The sequence below is a fragment of the Martes martes genome, assembly GCF_963455335.1.
Source record: "Martes martes genome assembly, chromosome: 15".
In the NCBI taxonomy this organism is placed as follows: domain Eukaryota; kingdom Metazoa; phylum Chordata; class Mammalia; order Carnivora; family Mustelidae; genus Martes; species Martes martes.
The window spans coordinates 615,206-630,303 of NC_137903.1; the positions used below are offsets into that span (position 1 = coordinate 615,206).

General features: G+C 57.5%; 3 protein-coding genes across 11 annotated transcripts in view; all 3 read left to right on the forward strand.

Moving 5' to 3' along the window:
* UBAP2L (ubiquitin associated protein 2 like) overlaps nucleotides 1-3,411 on the forward strand; it is a 41,582-nt gene extending 38,171 nt beyond the window's left edge. For 2 of the 6 annotated variants that reach the window (XM_080824673.1, XM_080824674.1), the window contains exons 25-28: nucleotides 613-680; nucleotides 1,402-1,599; nucleotides 2,007-2,057; nucleotides 2,877-3,411. In XM_080824673.1, the coding sequence (XP_080680799.1) occupies nucleotides 613-680; nucleotides 1,402-1,599; nucleotides 2,007-2,057; nucleotides 2,877-2,972 (413 nt within the window). In that variant the 3' untranslated portion in view covers nucleotides 2,973-3,411. The remainder of the gene's footprint in view (nucleotides 1-612; nucleotides 681-1,401; nucleotides 1,600-2,006; nucleotides 2,058-2,876) is intronic. The other 4 variants (XM_080824676.1, XM_080824677.1, XM_080824675.1 and 1 more) reach the window with 3 other exon arrangements.
* A 677-nt stretch (nucleotides 3,412-4,088) lies between these two features.
* On the forward strand, nucleotides 4,089-7,766 carry HAX1 (HCLS1 associated protein X-1). 3 transcript variants are annotated; one of them, XM_080824683.1, is made up of 7 exons: nucleotides 4,089-4,470; nucleotides 5,019-5,278; nucleotides 5,448-5,635; nucleotides 6,267-6,318; nucleotides 6,443-6,549; nucleotides 6,678-6,768; nucleotides 6,921-7,766. In XM_080824683.1, exons 1-7 carry the CDS (start codon nucleotides 4,448-4,450, stop codon nucleotides 7,004-7,006), a joined length of 807 nt encoding a protein of 268 aa, XP_080680809.1. In that variant the 5' UTR covers nucleotides 4,089-4,447; the 3' UTR covers nucleotides 7,007-7,766. The 3 variants fall into 3 exon arrangements, with proteins under 3 accessions (XP_080680809.1, XP_080680808.1, XP_080680807.1); XM_080824682.1 differs by having other exon boundaries at nucleotides 4,222-4,543; XM_080824681.1 differs by lacking the exon at nucleotides 4,089-4,470 and having other exon boundaries at nucleotides 4,621-5,278.
* A 3,703-nt stretch (nucleotides 7,767-11,469) lies between these two features.
* On the forward strand, nucleotides 11,470-15,084 carry AQP10 (aquaporin 10). 2 transcript variants are annotated; one of them, XM_080825059.1, is made up of 6 exons: nucleotides 11,474-11,667; nucleotides 12,028-12,154; nucleotides 12,821-12,958; nucleotides 13,056-13,174; nucleotides 13,399-13,616; nucleotides 14,063-15,084. In XM_080825059.1, the coding sequence occupies exons 1-6, from the start codon at nucleotides 11,563-11,565 to the stop codon at nucleotides 14,253-14,255; spliced, it is 900 nt and encodes a 299-aa protein (XP_080681185.1). In that variant the 5' UTR covers nucleotides 11,474-11,562; the 3' UTR covers nucleotides 14,256-15,084. The 2 variants fall into 2 exon arrangements, with proteins under 2 accessions (XP_080681186.1, XP_080681185.1); XM_080825060.1 differs by lacking the exon at nucleotides 13,399-13,616 and having other exon boundaries at nucleotides 11,470-11,667; nucleotides 14,063-15,061.
* The last annotated feature ends 14 nt before the right edge of the window (nucleotides 15,085-15,098 follow it).

A 15,098-nucleotide genomic window follows, 5' to 3' on the forward strand; every position in this document is an offset into this window, starting at 1 on the left:
ATGCTTAGGCTTAAATTTCTCAGCTGGAAATGCACCTCAGTGTCCGCTCGTTAAAGTATAAGTACCCAGCCTAGAAGAGCCGCGACCGGAGACGCTGGGCCGGGGGAGCAGAGACTCCGAGCATGCGCCCTGCTTTTGGGGTTGGGCTGGACTGCTCCTCCAGCTCTTAACTCACGCTGTGAAAGCACGGGTCCTGAGCCCAAAAGTGTCTCTTCATGAACAGAAAGAGCCTAGACTACCTGTCTTCCGGGAGCGGGCCTGAGTGGAGTCTGGGTGGGTTGATTTGAAATGGACGTTAAAAGTTTTAATACATTTCTTTTGGGCTTTGGCACAAAAGTGTTTTGAAAAGTATGTTAGTGGGGTTTGGCTGTGTCTCCTTGCCCCACAAAAAGCAGCTGCCTTGCTTTCTGACACACATACTCAGTACATACCTGGAAAGGGCAAGAGATTGGGGTCATGAGCTCTCCTCTCTCAGGACTGACCTGAGCTGGAAAAACGGACCAGACTTCCCTGGCAGAGCGGTAGCTAGAAAGGCTGCGCACCGTCTCCTCGCCGGGAGAGCGGCCAGCGGCCAGCTGAGCTAATCCTCCTGTCTGTTTCCTCCTTCCCCAGGTGTATCAGTCACCTCCAGTAACACGGGCGTGCCAGATATCTCGGGTTCTGTGTACTCCAAAACCCAGGTAGGTGCCTAGCTCTGGAGAGAAGTGGAAAGATACGGACAGAGAGGAGGTGGCGTGGCAGTGACAGAAGTTCAGTGAGCAAGCACGACCCTGACAGGGGCCTGGAAACCAACCCTAGACGAATGGTCTCTGGAGGGCAGTTTCTCAAAGAAGTTGAAATCTAACCCTCTGAGAAAAAGCCAGAGAAGTGTGACAGGACGATGAGGCGTGGCAGATCGCGGTGGTGTGTTGTGGGACTCAACTGCGCTGCTGTCCTGACTTTGTTTACCCACTGCCAGTATTCTTGCAGCTTTCCAAGGGAACAATGTGGAATGAAGGGAGACTGGTTCGCTCCGTTCTCTGTACAAACAAGGAGCAGGAAGTATTGTTTGAAGCACAGAATGTTAGAGGAGGTGTGCTGGAGCACATCCTAGCCAAGACCCTTGCCGCGGATGGGCCCGGCTGCAGGGTGGGGTGACAGTAGAGTCACAGGGCACACTCACAGCCATCTTCTCCTGCGGTCCTGGCGGCTGGAAGTCAGGAGCACCCTGTGTTGTGTGTGAGAAGCAGGGGTCAGAGACAGCGAGTCCTTCTCTGAGCGGAGACAGACCCGAGCACGGGGCACCAGGTGCAGGGCTCCTCTGCAGATGCGTACGGCTCTTGGTGGTGGGGGGCTTGGGCTCAGAAACTCCAGGGATCCGTTTGCTGACCCCTTTTACTATCTCTCCGTCCCCCTGCATAGCAGTCCTTTGAGAAACAAGGTTTTCATTCCGGTACTCCTGCCGCCTCCTTCAACTTGCCTTCAGCCCTAGGAAGTGGGGGGCCCATCAATCCGGCCACAGCTGCTGCCTACCCGCCTGCCCCCTTTATGCACATCCTGACCCCCCATCAGCAGCCGCACTCCCAGATCCTCCACCATCACCTGCAGCAGGACGGCCAGGTAACAGCCCCCGCTCTCCTTTCCCTTCCTCTTCCTTCCTGTCCCTTAAAACTGCCCCCCCTTTCCTCTTCTTACCCTTCCTCAGCACCACCTTCACCCACCCCTCCCAGCGCCAGCCATGGGCACACAGCACACACAGACACAAGCGCACAGAACACCAGCCGCCGGCTGAGGAGAGGTCAGAGAAGGGGTCAGGCTCAAACCTCCTTTGCCCTGTTCCTTTGGTACCTTTCTCCTCTACCTCCTGTAGCGCAGCTGCCCTCATCCCATCAGACCTGGGTCACACCTACCCTCTGACCTCTCCCAGCCTCCCCCCTTCCCTGACATTGTAGCTTTCCCTTCTAATGGTGGAGTTCTATTGTCAAAGTTTGTCCCTTTATTTTCCATATATCCTGGTTCTGCCTCAGCTACCATATTTGCAGATGGTTCTCTGTTGCCAGCGCCAGCAGGAGGAGCAGGTAATGAAACTGAATGATGATGTGCTTGAACCCACTCCTTTCCAGCCCCCATTTCACCTCCACAGCCTCAGGGAACTTGAAAAGGCTGCACGGTCACAGATCAGGACACACGAACACAGACACCTTGCTGAGCTCTCTGGCCTCCCGTCCCTCTCTTGTCCTCCCCTCCCCAGTGCCCTCTTTTTTCTTTCTGCCCTTCCCTGACTCTGGAAACACTTGGTTACCGGAATGGAAAGGATTCTTGAGGCAGCATCTGGAGCCTGGGGCCTCAGACTTGGGTCTCCTACCTTGTCTGCAGTGGGCTCTCAGCGCTGCTGTGTGGTAGGGGTGGGGAGCTGTGGCGATAGTACAGGTGACCTCTCCTCCAGCGTAGGTGGCTGGGGGGCTGGGTCTCAAAGACAGTTTCCCAAATTCGGGTATTCTTGGGATCAGTAAAATCACCGTATGATCACTGCTCTCCAAGAGGCCGTAATTCTCTTTAGAGAGAGTAGCCTTTTCTCAGAGCAGTGTAGGTGGGGGTGGGGGAGAGGGTGGGTTTGAAAGTGGGTAGGACTCATTCACTGTCGTGCCTTCAGAAGGTATCCTGCCGTCTTTACACTGCTGCCCTGTTGAAAGGTTGAAAATGCTGTTTGACCTGTCACAGGTGCTCTAGCAGCTGTACACACCAGGTTGTCTGGGGTTGGGAAGTCAACTTCAGAGTAGTTTCTGAGCAGGGGGAATGGGAGAGCAAGACAGTTTCCAGATCTCCACCTGAAGATGTCATAGATTTGTCCCACTAACTACACACCTTTTTCCTCCTCATCGTCCCATTCCCTGCAGACGGGCAGCGGGCAACGTAGCCAGACCAGCTCCATCCCGCAGAAGCCCCAGACCAACAAGTCTGCCTACAACAGCTACAGCTGGGGGGCGAACTGAGGCCCTGACCCCTTCTCCCGGTCCCATCTTCTGAGAGGGCTTCTCAGCCTGGCAACTACGGAAACAGCATCAAAGAAAGGAATGGGGGGGGGGTCCGCTGCCCCCTACCCCCAGCGGCCCACCCCATGCCTCAGCTTCATGTCTGTCCCGTTCCCATACCATCCCCACTCTGTTGTATGTATTATAGGATTTGTATTTTCTTTTTTTTTTCCCCTTTCCTCTCCTCCTACCCCCTTGCATTCAAGATTATGAAACTTTGCTGTGGGCCCTGCCTTCCTTCTCCTCCTCCTGTTCACCCTGGTGGTGTATGGGTGAGGTGGGGAGGGGGGACCCCCAAATATATATCAGCCCAACAGCCCTGAGTCTCCTCCTTTATTATTAGGAAACAAAACAACAACAAAAAATGGCGTCATGAATATGAACAGCATTGTCAGATGAATTAGTTGAAGTGTTTTTTTTTTGTACTGTGTCCTCAAATTTAATGGATTAATGTGTCTTGTATATATAAAAAGAAAACCTCTACCTTCAGCCTCTGCCCATTCTTGATCCGTCTAGGACGGTCTCGTCGGCCAGCCGGTCCCCCGCGGGGCTCCCGAGGCGCGGGAATGAAAAGGGCTCTTTGGCCTTCCTGGGCCGCCAGGATCTTGCCCCCGGGAAGTCCCCTTCCTCCTGCCCCGAGGGCTTCCCACCTGCGAGGCGCCGCGGCCCAATCCGCTTCCTCCGGAAGCTGCCCCCTCCCCCCGCGGCAGGTTTCGGGCCGTGCGCGGAGGGCGTGGACGCCAGATGCCGGGCGGAGGGAGAAGACGACGCAGGAGCCGGCGGCGTCGGCGGGCGGTGGAGACGGGCGCAGGCAAAGGCGCGGGACAGGAGGGAGGGTGACCCGCAGCCGCCGGACACGCGCGAGCCCCGGCGCTCCGCCAGAAGAGGAGGGGTCTGCACCCCGGCGGCGGCGGCGGCGGGGGGCCGGGGAGGTCGGGGACGGGCCGGGGGATACTCACAGCTCCGCACGCCTCCTGCCCCCGCGAGGCGGGCCCGGTCCCCCGGCTCCGGCACCAGGCGTCCGCCCCGCGAGCTGCAGAGCCCGCCGGAGCGGTGCGGACTGCGCGCGGGGTACGACGCGGCCCTCGGCTGCGGGGCGGGGAGGGCGCGCGCGCGGCTCCGGGCACCCGCCGCGGCCGGTCGCGGGGCGAAGGCTGACCCCTGGCGGCGGCGGCCGGTCCCGCGCGGCCGGCGGGGAGGGGTCGGCTCCGGAGGCGGGGCCGTCCCGGGCGGCGGCAGGTCCGCGGCGCCCGCCCACCCCCTCCCCGGAGGCCCGCGGCTCGGGACCCGGCGATCGCTCCGCCCCGCACCCCCGCCACCCGCGCCGTGCGGACGGCCGTTTTACGACAGTGCGGGTCGCAGGCCTGCTTTCCGGCAGGCGGCCCGACGCTTCGCTGCGTTTCCGGCCGCGGAGCGCAGGCTGCCGCCGGGGACGCATGGGCTTCGCCGGGGTCCGCAGGTTCGAGTCCCAAAACGGGGATGAGCCTCTTTGATCTCTTTCGGGGCTTTTTCGGCCTTTCTGGACCTCGGAGGTTAGAGTGGGTCGGGGTCGGGCGAGGGTGGGGCCCTCTGAGGGGAGCGCGACCCCTGACACCCGGTTCTTGGGAAAGCGCCGTCTTCGTCACCCCCTCGCCTGCTGCGGCCAGGACGGACGTCAGCACCCTGAGCGCTCACCCCGCGGCAGTAACCTGGGCGGCCGCTGAGAGGAGGACTAACAGCAGTTTAAGCCTTTCTCCAGCCTGGGGTGATGCGGCAGGGGCCCCGGCGACGACGGCGGGGCTGGGCGCGGGGCGGTGAGGGGAGAGGGCCGCCGGGCGCGCGGGGGCCCGCGAGGCGAGGCCTGCCTTGGACGGCGGCGCGACCCCAGCGCAGACCCCACGGCCCGCCTCTCCCCCGCGCCTCGGCTCCGCGCACCCCCGCCCGCCCTCGGCCCCCGCCCGCCGAGAGCCGAGGGTGTGCTTCCGGCGGTGCTGAAGTCCTGGTGCTCAAATCTGCCTTCACCCCCAGCCGCAGAGACCCCTTTTTTGGAGGGATGACTCGAGATGAAGAAGAGGACGACGAGGACGAGGAGGAAGGAGCCTCGTGGGGCCGTGGGAGCTCCAGGGCTGAGGGCCCCCAGCCCCCCGAGGAGTTTGCCTTTGGCTTCAGCTTCAGCCCAGGAGGAGGGATGCGTTTCCATGATAACTTCGGCTTTGACGACCTGGTTCGGGATTTCAATAACATCTTCAGCGAGATGGGGACCTGGACCTTGCCTTCCCGCCTTCCGGGTGTGTGGCCGTCCCCGGACGACCTGTGGTTTCTCGTGGGTTGGTGGGTGAGATCAGGAGCCCGAGGAAAGGAGTTGGGGGTGAGCAGTGTGAGAAGACTGGTGATCTCAAGGTTGTGAAGAGCCCAGGTCCTCTCCAGCCGCAGCAGCCATCTGCCCTCTTTCTGCAGAACTTCCAGGCCCTGAGTCAGAGACACCTGGTGAGAGACGACGGGAGGGGCAGACACTCCGGGACTCCATGCTTAAGTATCCAGATAGTCAGCAGCCCAGGATCTTTGGGGGGGTCTTGGAGAGTGACGCAAGAAGCGAATCCCCCAAACCAGCACCAGACTGGGGCTCCCAGAGACCTTTCGGTGTGGTGAGTGCTTCTGGGCCCAGAGTGAGGCGGGGGGGGGGTGGGGGGGCAGCTTATAGAGCACACACTGGAGGCTTGTCGGGGCCTGACAGACTTGGTTGGGATCCTGGGCTCCCCGCTTAGCGTTCATGTCTGTTTTCTGTGTTAAGGTCCTTGTAGGATTTAGGTGGGAGTGGACACAGGGATGGGAGTTCTGCTTTCTCTTAAAAAAAAAAAAAAAAAAAAAAATCAGGGCGCCTAGGTGGCTCAGTCGGTTAAGGGTCTGGTTTTGGCTCAGGTTATGATCTCTGGGTCCTGGGATCGAGCCTCGTGGCGGGCTCTGCTCAACCGGGAGTCTGTTTCTCCTCCCTCTGCTCTTCTCCTTTCTCGTGCTCCCTTTTTTTCCTTTTCTATCTCAAAATAAAAAAAAAACAACCTAAGAAAAAAAGTAAGTGTCAGTTCAGGAGAGCCTTTTGGTAGAAGGATAGATAAAACAGATAAGAAGGAGAAAGGGGTGAGTAAATAAAGCTATCTTGAGTGCAATTATCTTTCCCAGGGAAAGGTGGTTTTGGATCTTAGGGGTACTTTGTGTCCTGTGACCCCTCAAGTTTCAGAGTGAAAGGTATCATTTCACCTACTTTGCTTTTTTCTACAGTTTGATGATATGTGGCCTATGACCCCCCGTTCTAGAGCCAGAGAAGACAATGGTGAGTCTGGAGGGAGAGGCCGTCTAAAGTGCCCTCAGCTCTCCTCCCTGAAGTTTCTTGTCATCCTTGGCCCCCTCTTTTCCTCGGACTCTTGATTTCGTGTTTCCTCTCTCTGCCCTTCTAGATCTTGATTCCCAGGTTTCCCAGGAGGGCCTCGGCCCAGTTCTCCAGCCCCAGCCCAAATCCTATTTCAAGAGCGTCTCTGTGACCAAGATCACTAAGCCAGATGGGGTGAGTTGGAAGAGAGGGGTAGAAAGAACTGTGGCCAGAGGATGCCCTGGAGAGAGCAGTCTAGGTAAAGAAACCAGTGAACTCATCTTTATTGACGTTAGAGACACGGTTCGGGCTTCTCCTTGTAGACAGTAGAGGAGCGCCGGACTGTGGTGGACAGTGAGGGCCGGACAGAGACCACGGTAACCCATCAGGAAGGAGATGGCCGTCCTAGAGGTGGTAAGTAGAGTGCGTGAATCAGAGGGATCCGTCTGTTACTTCCTTGGGAAGGGGGAACCCATACTTTTCTGGCCTTTAATATTGCTACTCTCCTTGCGCTTTGCCCTTTCTCTTTCATTTAGTGTGTCTCTGTGTATCACTTTCTTCCTTAGATCCAGAATCACCAAATCCTGCAGCCCTGGATGATGCCTCCTCCATCCTGGATTTGTTCCTAGGACGCTGGTTCCGGCCCCGGTAGCCTTGTTAACCCTCAGAGGCCTTCCGAGTCTTCCCACCCTTGGTGCCCGTCAGTGGGCTTACCTTTCCCTCCTGCCGCCTCGGGGCCTGGGGTGTGTAGAACAGTGAGTTGGGGGTATGTCAGTATGTGACTCACCCAAACTGACCAATAAAACCTTTATTTATGCTAATTCCTTGATCTTAGTTTTGTCTAGGCTGTTCCACTTCCTGGGACCATCCAGGGCTTCCCAGATCATTTTGGCCCACAGTGTTCTTATTTCTTAATTTTTTGTTCCACTTCCAAAACCGATTTGATAAATAGGGTCAGGTACCAGTAGAAAATGATTATGCTTACAAAGGGAGACAATTCCAGGAAAATTTCTACACCGGGACGCATTGGATTCTGAAAAGAGGGAGTGTGTATGGAAATGTAGGGACACTTGCTTCCCTAGGTGTGGGATCACTGTGATCGGACAGTTCATGAGAGAATTCAAGGAACTACATTGGCAAATTTTTTTTTTTTTTTAATGTATGTTGGAGAAAATGTAACTAGCACAAAAGTTGCTAGATTTTCTTCTCATTAGGAAACCTTTTGGGCACCTGGGAGGCCCAGTCCGTTAAACATCTGCCTTCAGCTTAGGTCATGATCCCAGGGTCCTGGGGTCCAGCCCCACATCCCTCTCCCTGCTCAGCGGGGGGTTGTGCCTCCCCCCGCCCCCGACTCCATCCCGCTCGTGCTCACGTGCACATCCTCTCTCTCTCTCTCAAATAAATAAATCTTTAAGAAAAACAACAACAAACCGTAGCCCTGTGGCTGAGAATGGCAGATCTTACACATTCATTTACCTCTGTTTTCTTGAAATGACTCAAATGATGAGGGATTTTTCTAAGGAAGCCAATCATGAGAACAAAGAAAAAAAGGTACAGCAATAAAATTTTGTATTTTCATTTTCTTTATTATATCTTTTCATGAACAGAAATTGATTTATTGTAGCTAAGTTTATATTCTCTATGGTTAGTGCTCTCTATATCTTTCAGGAATTTCCCCAACCCAAGGTGAAAAAAATGCTCTCCTTTATTTATTCTCTCTAAGGTTTTATTAGTTCTGCATTTACATTTAGGTTTTTAAATCCACCAGGATTTTCTCTTCTATTTGATATGAACCAGGGGATCAACTTCTTTTTTTTCTATTTGGGAAAATACACACGCGTGTATAAATATGTATGTACAAACACTATGAATATATTTTATACACACACACACAAATACACATGGATCCCTTTGCCAGGTCTTTCTGTCTTTTCTGTTAATCTATTTGTCTACCTCTGTGCCTACTCACATTTTAAAATCGCGTGGCTGTATTTAGTAGAACATGTCCTCCCATTTTTCCCCAACTTCTAGTATGTAAGAATGCAGCTGGGGCGCCTGGGTGGCTCAGTGGTTAAGTGTCCGCCTTCAGCTCAGGTCATGGTCTCAGGGTCCTGGGATCAAGTCCCGCATCGAGCTCCCTGCTTGACAGGAAGCCTGCTTCTCCCTCTCCTTGTGTTCCTTCTCTTCTTGTGTCTCTGTCAAAGAAATAAATAAAATCTTAAGTTAAAAAAATACAATTGATTTTTAATATTTATTTATTTACTTATTTGAGAGAGAGCACACATGTGAGCAGGGGAGGGGGCAGAGGGAGGGAGAGAATCTCAAGCGGACTGCCCGCTGAGTGTGGAGCCTGCTGCAGGACTCGATCTCGTGACGCTGAGATCATAACCTGAGCCAAAGCCAAGAATTGGATACTCAACCAACTGAGCCACCCAGGCACCCTCGTGATCGATTTTCCGAATCAGCTTTTCAGCGTATCACCATAAACGTGTAGCTGGAGATCGCCGGACACGTGTGGATGGCCCAGAGCCTGAAGGGGCAGACAGACAAGAGAAGCAACTTGGGAGAAACAGGCCTGCAGAAAGATGAACAATTAGGAAGGACATTTACTGTCCTTAGAAATATGATATGTCCGGAAAGCCAGAAGATAGTCCTGCAAAGGAGGAATAAGTTAAATAAGAACGAACTTCGAGGGGTTAAATGTGACGGCAGAAGTGAAAAACTATCCAAAGATTTTGATGACAAAGTCGAAGTCTCTGGAAAGACCAAGTAACAGAGACAGAAAACAGGAAAAAAGTACCCCAAAACTAACATTACTTACCAGCGATACTCCCACTTAAAAAAGAATTTTTTAAAGAAAAAAGAATAAAAAAGGAAAAAGATAGGAAAACTGGAATTGTATAAACCATCAAGGAAATGAACCAAGAAAATATCCCAGAAGTGAGGAATATTTACTTCTAATCTGAAAGACCCACCACATGCTAAACAGCAAGGATGAAACAAACAAACAAACAAAACCTCTACTTCAGAACACTAGAGAAAAAGGAAAATCCAGATGATTTGAGAGAGGGCTCAGAGGAATCTGGGGATTCAAGCTTCTCATTTGCATCTACCCAGATGTCCCTATCTCAAGTGTCAGAGTCCTACCCTTTTTCTTTTAGGACCCTAACCTTGACATAGGAAACGCACTGGGGCTGAGAATTCCACCTTCTGTAAAGCTCAGCTACTCCTCCCATTCACGCTGGAGCTGGTGCCCACGGGACGGGACGCAAGAGGCTAGGCTGTGCTTAAACGCCGTCAGGGAGCCCATCGGCTTTCGCAGTGTGCCGTGGCTTAGCGATCCGTTCTGCGGAACCCAGGACCGCTTCCCGTCAGCCTCTCCCGTGCTGGAGGTCCTACATAGCTGCCTGACCTTCAACCAGGGACGGCTTCCAACGGACGACTGCTGGCGATTTTAACCATTGCGTTGCTTCAAGCTACAGGCTGTCCATCTTCTACCTACTACCATGACAGGGTTCTCGTCAACCAGCCCGTAAATGATCACCCAAATTCCATTCTAGAGTTCGCGGAACCACTGTCTTGGGTTCCCTGGGAACAGACTAAGATGAGAAGAGACATGAGCAAAGTTTACTGGGGGTGCTAATGTTCTCAGGGGACACACATGTAAGAAGGTGAGGAAAGCAGGATTAGGCAAAAAGGGAGATTGACACAGGACGTTACAAAACAAGCCTCAGCTGATCCTACGGGGACTTGGAAGCTGGAGTGGCCCTTGCGGTTGCTCTACTTCAAGGCAAAGAGGCCCGGTCTTTGCATCCCTGCACCGACCAGTCATTGACACGGGCCGTGTAAGGGGGCATGTCCCCTTGGGTGAGGCCGTCCCGGCCGTGAGAGGTATTCCCGTGCAGGCAGGAGTCGTGTGCTCTCAGCATCTGAGAGCCCCAGCCTGGCGATGGGTGCATCGGCCCCAAAGTGGAGTCGAGGCGGCAGGCATCCGGAGCAGGGGAGGTGAGGCTCAGCGCGGTGGGAAGCGCTCCGTCAGCTCTGTCCGCAGCCGAGGCAGGGGACACAAAGCTTGAGCGCTTTCTCACCGAGGGGACACTCTGCGTGAGGGCAGGGCAAACGTGCAACGAGTGGGTTTTATTTTAAGTGTCCAACTGTGTGGTGTTGTACCCGAGTTTTCGCGTCCGAGAGACCACCAAGGAGCCGACACCGATGCAGTCTCCTGAGGGTTTATTTAACTTAAGCTCGGGCCCAAGTATACCCGACACAGCGGAGCAGGGACTTGGGCCCCGAACCAGATTACAGTCAGAGTTTTTAAAGGCAGAGTGGGGGTGGGCTCGGCGGTGGGCGAGGACAAAGGGGATTGTGGATGATGTGAGTCTCCAAGGAATTTTGGAAGCGAGGTCTCCGGGACCTTGAGGGGCTGGCTGTTGTTACCAGTAATAAACATCTTCTCGTGAGACCCTTTAGATGTGTATCAGTGGGTCATATGCTTGGGAATGATTGTTGACACTATCTTGGAGGTTTAGAGATAAAGTTTCCAAAAGGAATTATTAAAGTAGACTTACAGGATCCTGGTTGGACCTGTTGGAGTAGGGGGTCAGTCAGGCTAGGATTGTCCTTAGCAGAACCTCAAGGTGAGGGCAGTTGAGTCCCCAGGGGAGAGCCACTCTGTCTGCTTCAAGGGCTTGTCAGTAGGTAAGGAATTTTAATGATTTTCTTCTGCCTCCGTTTCCCACATCAGGCGGGGGAGGTGCTTCACATTCCGCAGGGGAGAGGCATCGTGCAGCCGCAGCAGACGGGGAGAAAGACTGAGCCCTCAGATGGCCGTGTGGCCTTGGGGAGTCCCGAGCCCCTCGAGCCCCTCGCGAGCAGAGTGGGAACGCCAGTGCCGCCTCTCGAGGCGCTAGTGGCCGGGTCGCGGGCCGCGCCCTCCGACCCGGCAGCATAGGAGGAGGCTAGTCCTGGGAGGAATGGGGGTGACAAAGGGGACAGAGCCTGGGCAAACTCCAAGCTCTGGGCACGCACGGGGCCTGCCCTTAGACCTTCTCCCATGATCTCTACCTCCGCAGCCTGTACACGTGTACAGATACTGCTGTGCGGGAGCTGAGCCAGTCGGTTTCAAAGTCATTTCCTTATCGCTTCCCCTGCCAGTGGCTGAGCGCCTGTGCGGACGGAGGGCGGCGGCGGACGCGGGCCGCCTGCACCATGGCCTACGGCTGGCCCCTGGCCCGAGTCAAAGGCCGGCTCCGGCTCCGCAGCCAGCTGGGCCGGCAGTGCCTGGCGGAGTTTCTGGGTGTGTTTGTGCTCATGGTGAGCCGGGGCGGGGAGCGGGCTGGCGGGCGGGGGGCAAAAGCTCTCCGCTCCTCCCGGGTCTGTCTCTTCTCGCGGGTGTCTCGCTCCTTCCAGCCACCCGTCGTTTCTCTCCCCGTCCGTGTCCCTGCCATTCCTGTCCTGCTCCCTGACTTATCCCCGGCCCTGTCCACCTCTCATCCTCCTTCCCTGTCCTCAGTCGTCCTCCGCGTCTCCCCTTTGTTGCCCTCTGTCTGCGTCTCCCCCTCCCGAGTCCGTTCGCTCAGCTCTCTCGGCTGGCGCCTGCCTTCCCAGCCTCTGTCCCCGCGGCCGGTCCTCTTAGTCCCGGCTCCCGTTCCTCATCTGCCCTCGCCCCACCAGCTCCTCACCCAGGGGGCTGTGGCCCAGGCCGTCACCAGCGGAGAAAGCAAAGGCAACTTCTTCACCATGTTTCTGGCCGGCTCCCTGGCCGTGACTGTAGCCATCTACGTGAGCGGTAACGTTTCAGGTGAGGAGGGCGGGGTCTGGTCATCGGGGACGTGGACCGTGCACGGGAGTGTGGCTCTGTGGTGATGGTGACAAGGCAGATCCTTTGGTGATTCACGGACATTGTCTCCTCGAGCTTGGCCAGTGCCCCGGACGGGGCCAGGGCTTTGGCCTGGTCCAGCCCCTTCCCCTTGTGTGTCTCTCCTCCACTCACCTACACAGCAAACTGTGGCGAGGCTTCGGGGTGGGTGCCATCTTCTTGGGTCCCCCTCCTGAAGCCCCCGGGGTCATCTTTGCGCGGCACCTCACCTGCTCCTCCTCTAGACACGTGCTATGCCAGTGTGCCCGGCCGGAGCCTGGAGCACGAACAGTGTTGTAGAAAGAGCAGGCAGACCCTGGGCTTTCCTCTGTGGCCCGGACAAGTTGCATGACCTCCCTGAGCCTCAGCTTCCCCACACACGACGGGAACAGTAACATCTGCCTTCAGAGTTGCGAGCAGCGGCGGTGCCGGCTGGCTCAGTCGGAAGAGTGTGCCGCTCTTGATCTCAGGGCTGCGAGTTCGAGCCCCACATTGGGGGCAAAGATAAGTAAAAGCAAATCAAAAAGCTGTGAGGAGCAGCAGCGTCACCTGGCGAGTGCCTGGTGGGACACTTCATGGATGCTGGTTTCCTTTTCTGGATCCTTGCAGGGGCCCACCTGAATCCGGCCTTCTCCCTGGCCATGTGCCTCCTGGGACGTCTGCCCTGGGCCAAGCTCCCCATCTACTGCCTGGTGCAGCTTCTGTCGGCTTTCTGCGCCTCCGGAGCCACCTACGCCGTCTACTATGGTAAAGTGGTCGGGCACGTCGGTGTGTAGCTAGGAGTGCCCTGCAACGGCTCTGCAGGAACAAAGATGGGAATCTGGCGTGTCCCCCTCCCCCGCAGATGCCCTCCAGAATTATACAGGTGGGAACCTGACAGTGACTGGCCCCAAGGAGACGGCCTCCATCTTTGCCACCTACCCTGCCCCTTATCTGTCCCTGAACAATGGCTTCCTGGATCAGGTCAGTGTGAGGGAGAGACGCGGGAAAGCCCGGCTCTTTGCCCTCCTCCCCTGAAACTCCCTGGGCTGTGGGGTTGGGTTTCCCTCTGAGCCACCTCAACCCCCGTTGCCCATGTTGGACAAAGTCAGATGACAAGGGTTGGTGGCCTAGGATCCGTGGGTGAGAAAGGGCAGAGGGATTGTCTGGCAGCTTATGGGGGCCCCTCTGCTCCTGTCACCTCCAAGGTTCTGGGCACAGGAATCCTTATTGTGGGGATCTTGGCCATCACGGACACACGGAACAAGGGAGTGCCTGCGGGTCTGGAGCCTGTGGCTGTGGGGCTGCTGATCCTAGCCATCGGGCTATCCCTGGGTGTCAACTGTGGGTTCCCACTCAACCCTGCCCGCGACCTGGGCCCACGGCTTTTCACCTATGTGGCTGGCTGGGGCCCTGAAGTCTTCAGGTGGGAGACTACGGCCCCCTCCCCTGGGGCAGTCCCTCCACTCTCCTCCCTCAGAGTCTGGGTCCCCCGCTCCCCCTTTGCGTAGTTCTCTGGGCCTCTAGGGACACACCCTAGCTCTCCCTCTCTCTCTTAGCCTTCCCCTCTCCCCCCACCCTTCCCCCCACAAACTGTAGGGATGGTGCTCTTGGGTGTGTCATCACCTCCTGGGCATTAGTGACCTCCCCGGCAACAGATAATCCCCTAAGGCAAGAGGCTGGAAAGGCAAGAGGCTGGACCGAGGCTCTCCTAGGGGCTCCCCTCCAAGCGCTGTGCTCATTGCGGAGCCACACTCTTCGGGCGTCCGTCTCCCCACGACCTGCTTTCAGGGCGCCCCTGCGACGGCCGGTCCTCCGCGGGGAGGCGAGGGGAGTCAGCCCTGAGGTCCTCCCTCTGGCCCTCTCTTGTAGTGCCGGGAATGGCTGGTGGTGGGTGCCTGTGGTGGCCCCTCTGGTGGGGGCTACGCTTGGCACAGCCACGTACCAGGGCCTGGTGGCCCTCCACCACCCCGAGGAGTCAGAGGCAGCTCAGGATCTAGAGCTCGCCCGACGGAAAGCCTCCGGCTCGGAACCGTCTGCCCCAGCGCGGCCGCCGCAGCTATGATCCCCACAGGACAGCCCTCGCCGCCCTCGTGGACGCCGCGGAGGGCCAGAGGTCCGGCGCCGGGGACGACACATTCTTTCTCTGACGAATGCGCCGGCTTCGCGGTCCGCGATCGAGGCACCCTTTCCTCCTAAGCCGGAGAGGATGCCTGCGCGGGGCGATCCGGGGCCTGCCCCTCCGCGCCTCGCCCCTCCGCGCCTCCTCCGCTCCTCCCCCCTCCCCGCTGCCTCTGCCCCCGCCCCCGCGGCTCCCGCGGCTCCCGCGGCTCCCGCGGCCCTGCTCGCCTCCTCCCGCGGCTGGTCTTTGGACCCCACGGCGGCTGCGGACGTAGCGCCTCAAAGCAGCCACCAGAGGGCGCGCCCCGGAGCGGCGCGGGGGGCCGGGGGCGGCCGCGGCGAGGGGCCCTCGCTGCGGAGCCCGGTCCCCCTGCAGGGCTCGCAGCCCCGGACCTCGGTGCGGCCGCCCTGCCCTCGCGGGGCGGCTCTCTGGATGGCGAGGGGGCGAGCCGGGCCTGCCTGGCGGCCGGCAGCGCAAAGGGGGAAACTGAGGCACGGCCCAGTGCCCAGACGCTCCAGCCGTGCGTCGCGGAAAGGGGTGCGGTGGGCCGCGGGGAGCCGGGTGAGCGGGAGGGGGATGCTCGCTCTCACGCCCCTCCCGGGGCCGCGCTGCGGGGCCCCTTCCCAGCGACTCGACGCGCCGGCCCTCCGTTAGGGGCGCCGGGCTGGCTCGGTCGGAGGAAGTGCGACGCGATCTCGGGGTCGTGGGGTCGAGCCCCCTGCTGCGCGCGGAGATTACGGAAATAAACAAACTTGAAAAGACAACAAACGGCCGGGCTCGCTGCTC

Coding starts and splice junctions, on each gene's coding strand:
- HAX1 (XM_080824681.1), top strand. CDS start 4,759: ATGCGGCAGGGGCCCCGGCGACGACGGCGGGGCTGGGCGCGGGGCGGT. Junction 6,550..6,677: donor AGATCACTAAGCCAGATGGG/GTGAGTTGGAAG, acceptor TTCTCCTTGTAG/ACAGTAGAGGAGCGCCGGAC. Junction 6,769..6,920: donor AGATGGCCGTCCTAGAGGTG/GTAAGTAGAGTG, acceptor TTTCTTCCTTAG/ATCCAGAATCACCAAATCCT.
- AQP10 (XM_080825059.1), top strand. CDS start 11,563: ATGGCCTACGGCTGGCCCCTGGCCCGAGTCAAAGGCCGGCTCCGGCTC. Junction 11,668..12,027: donor TGGGTGTGTTTGTGCTCATG/GTGAGCCGGGGC, acceptor TCGCCCCACCAG/CTCCTCACCCAGGGGGCTGT. Junction 12,959..13,055: donor CACCTACGCCGTCTACTATG/GTAAAGTGGTCG, acceptor CCTCCCCCGCAG/ATGCCCTCCAGAATTATACA.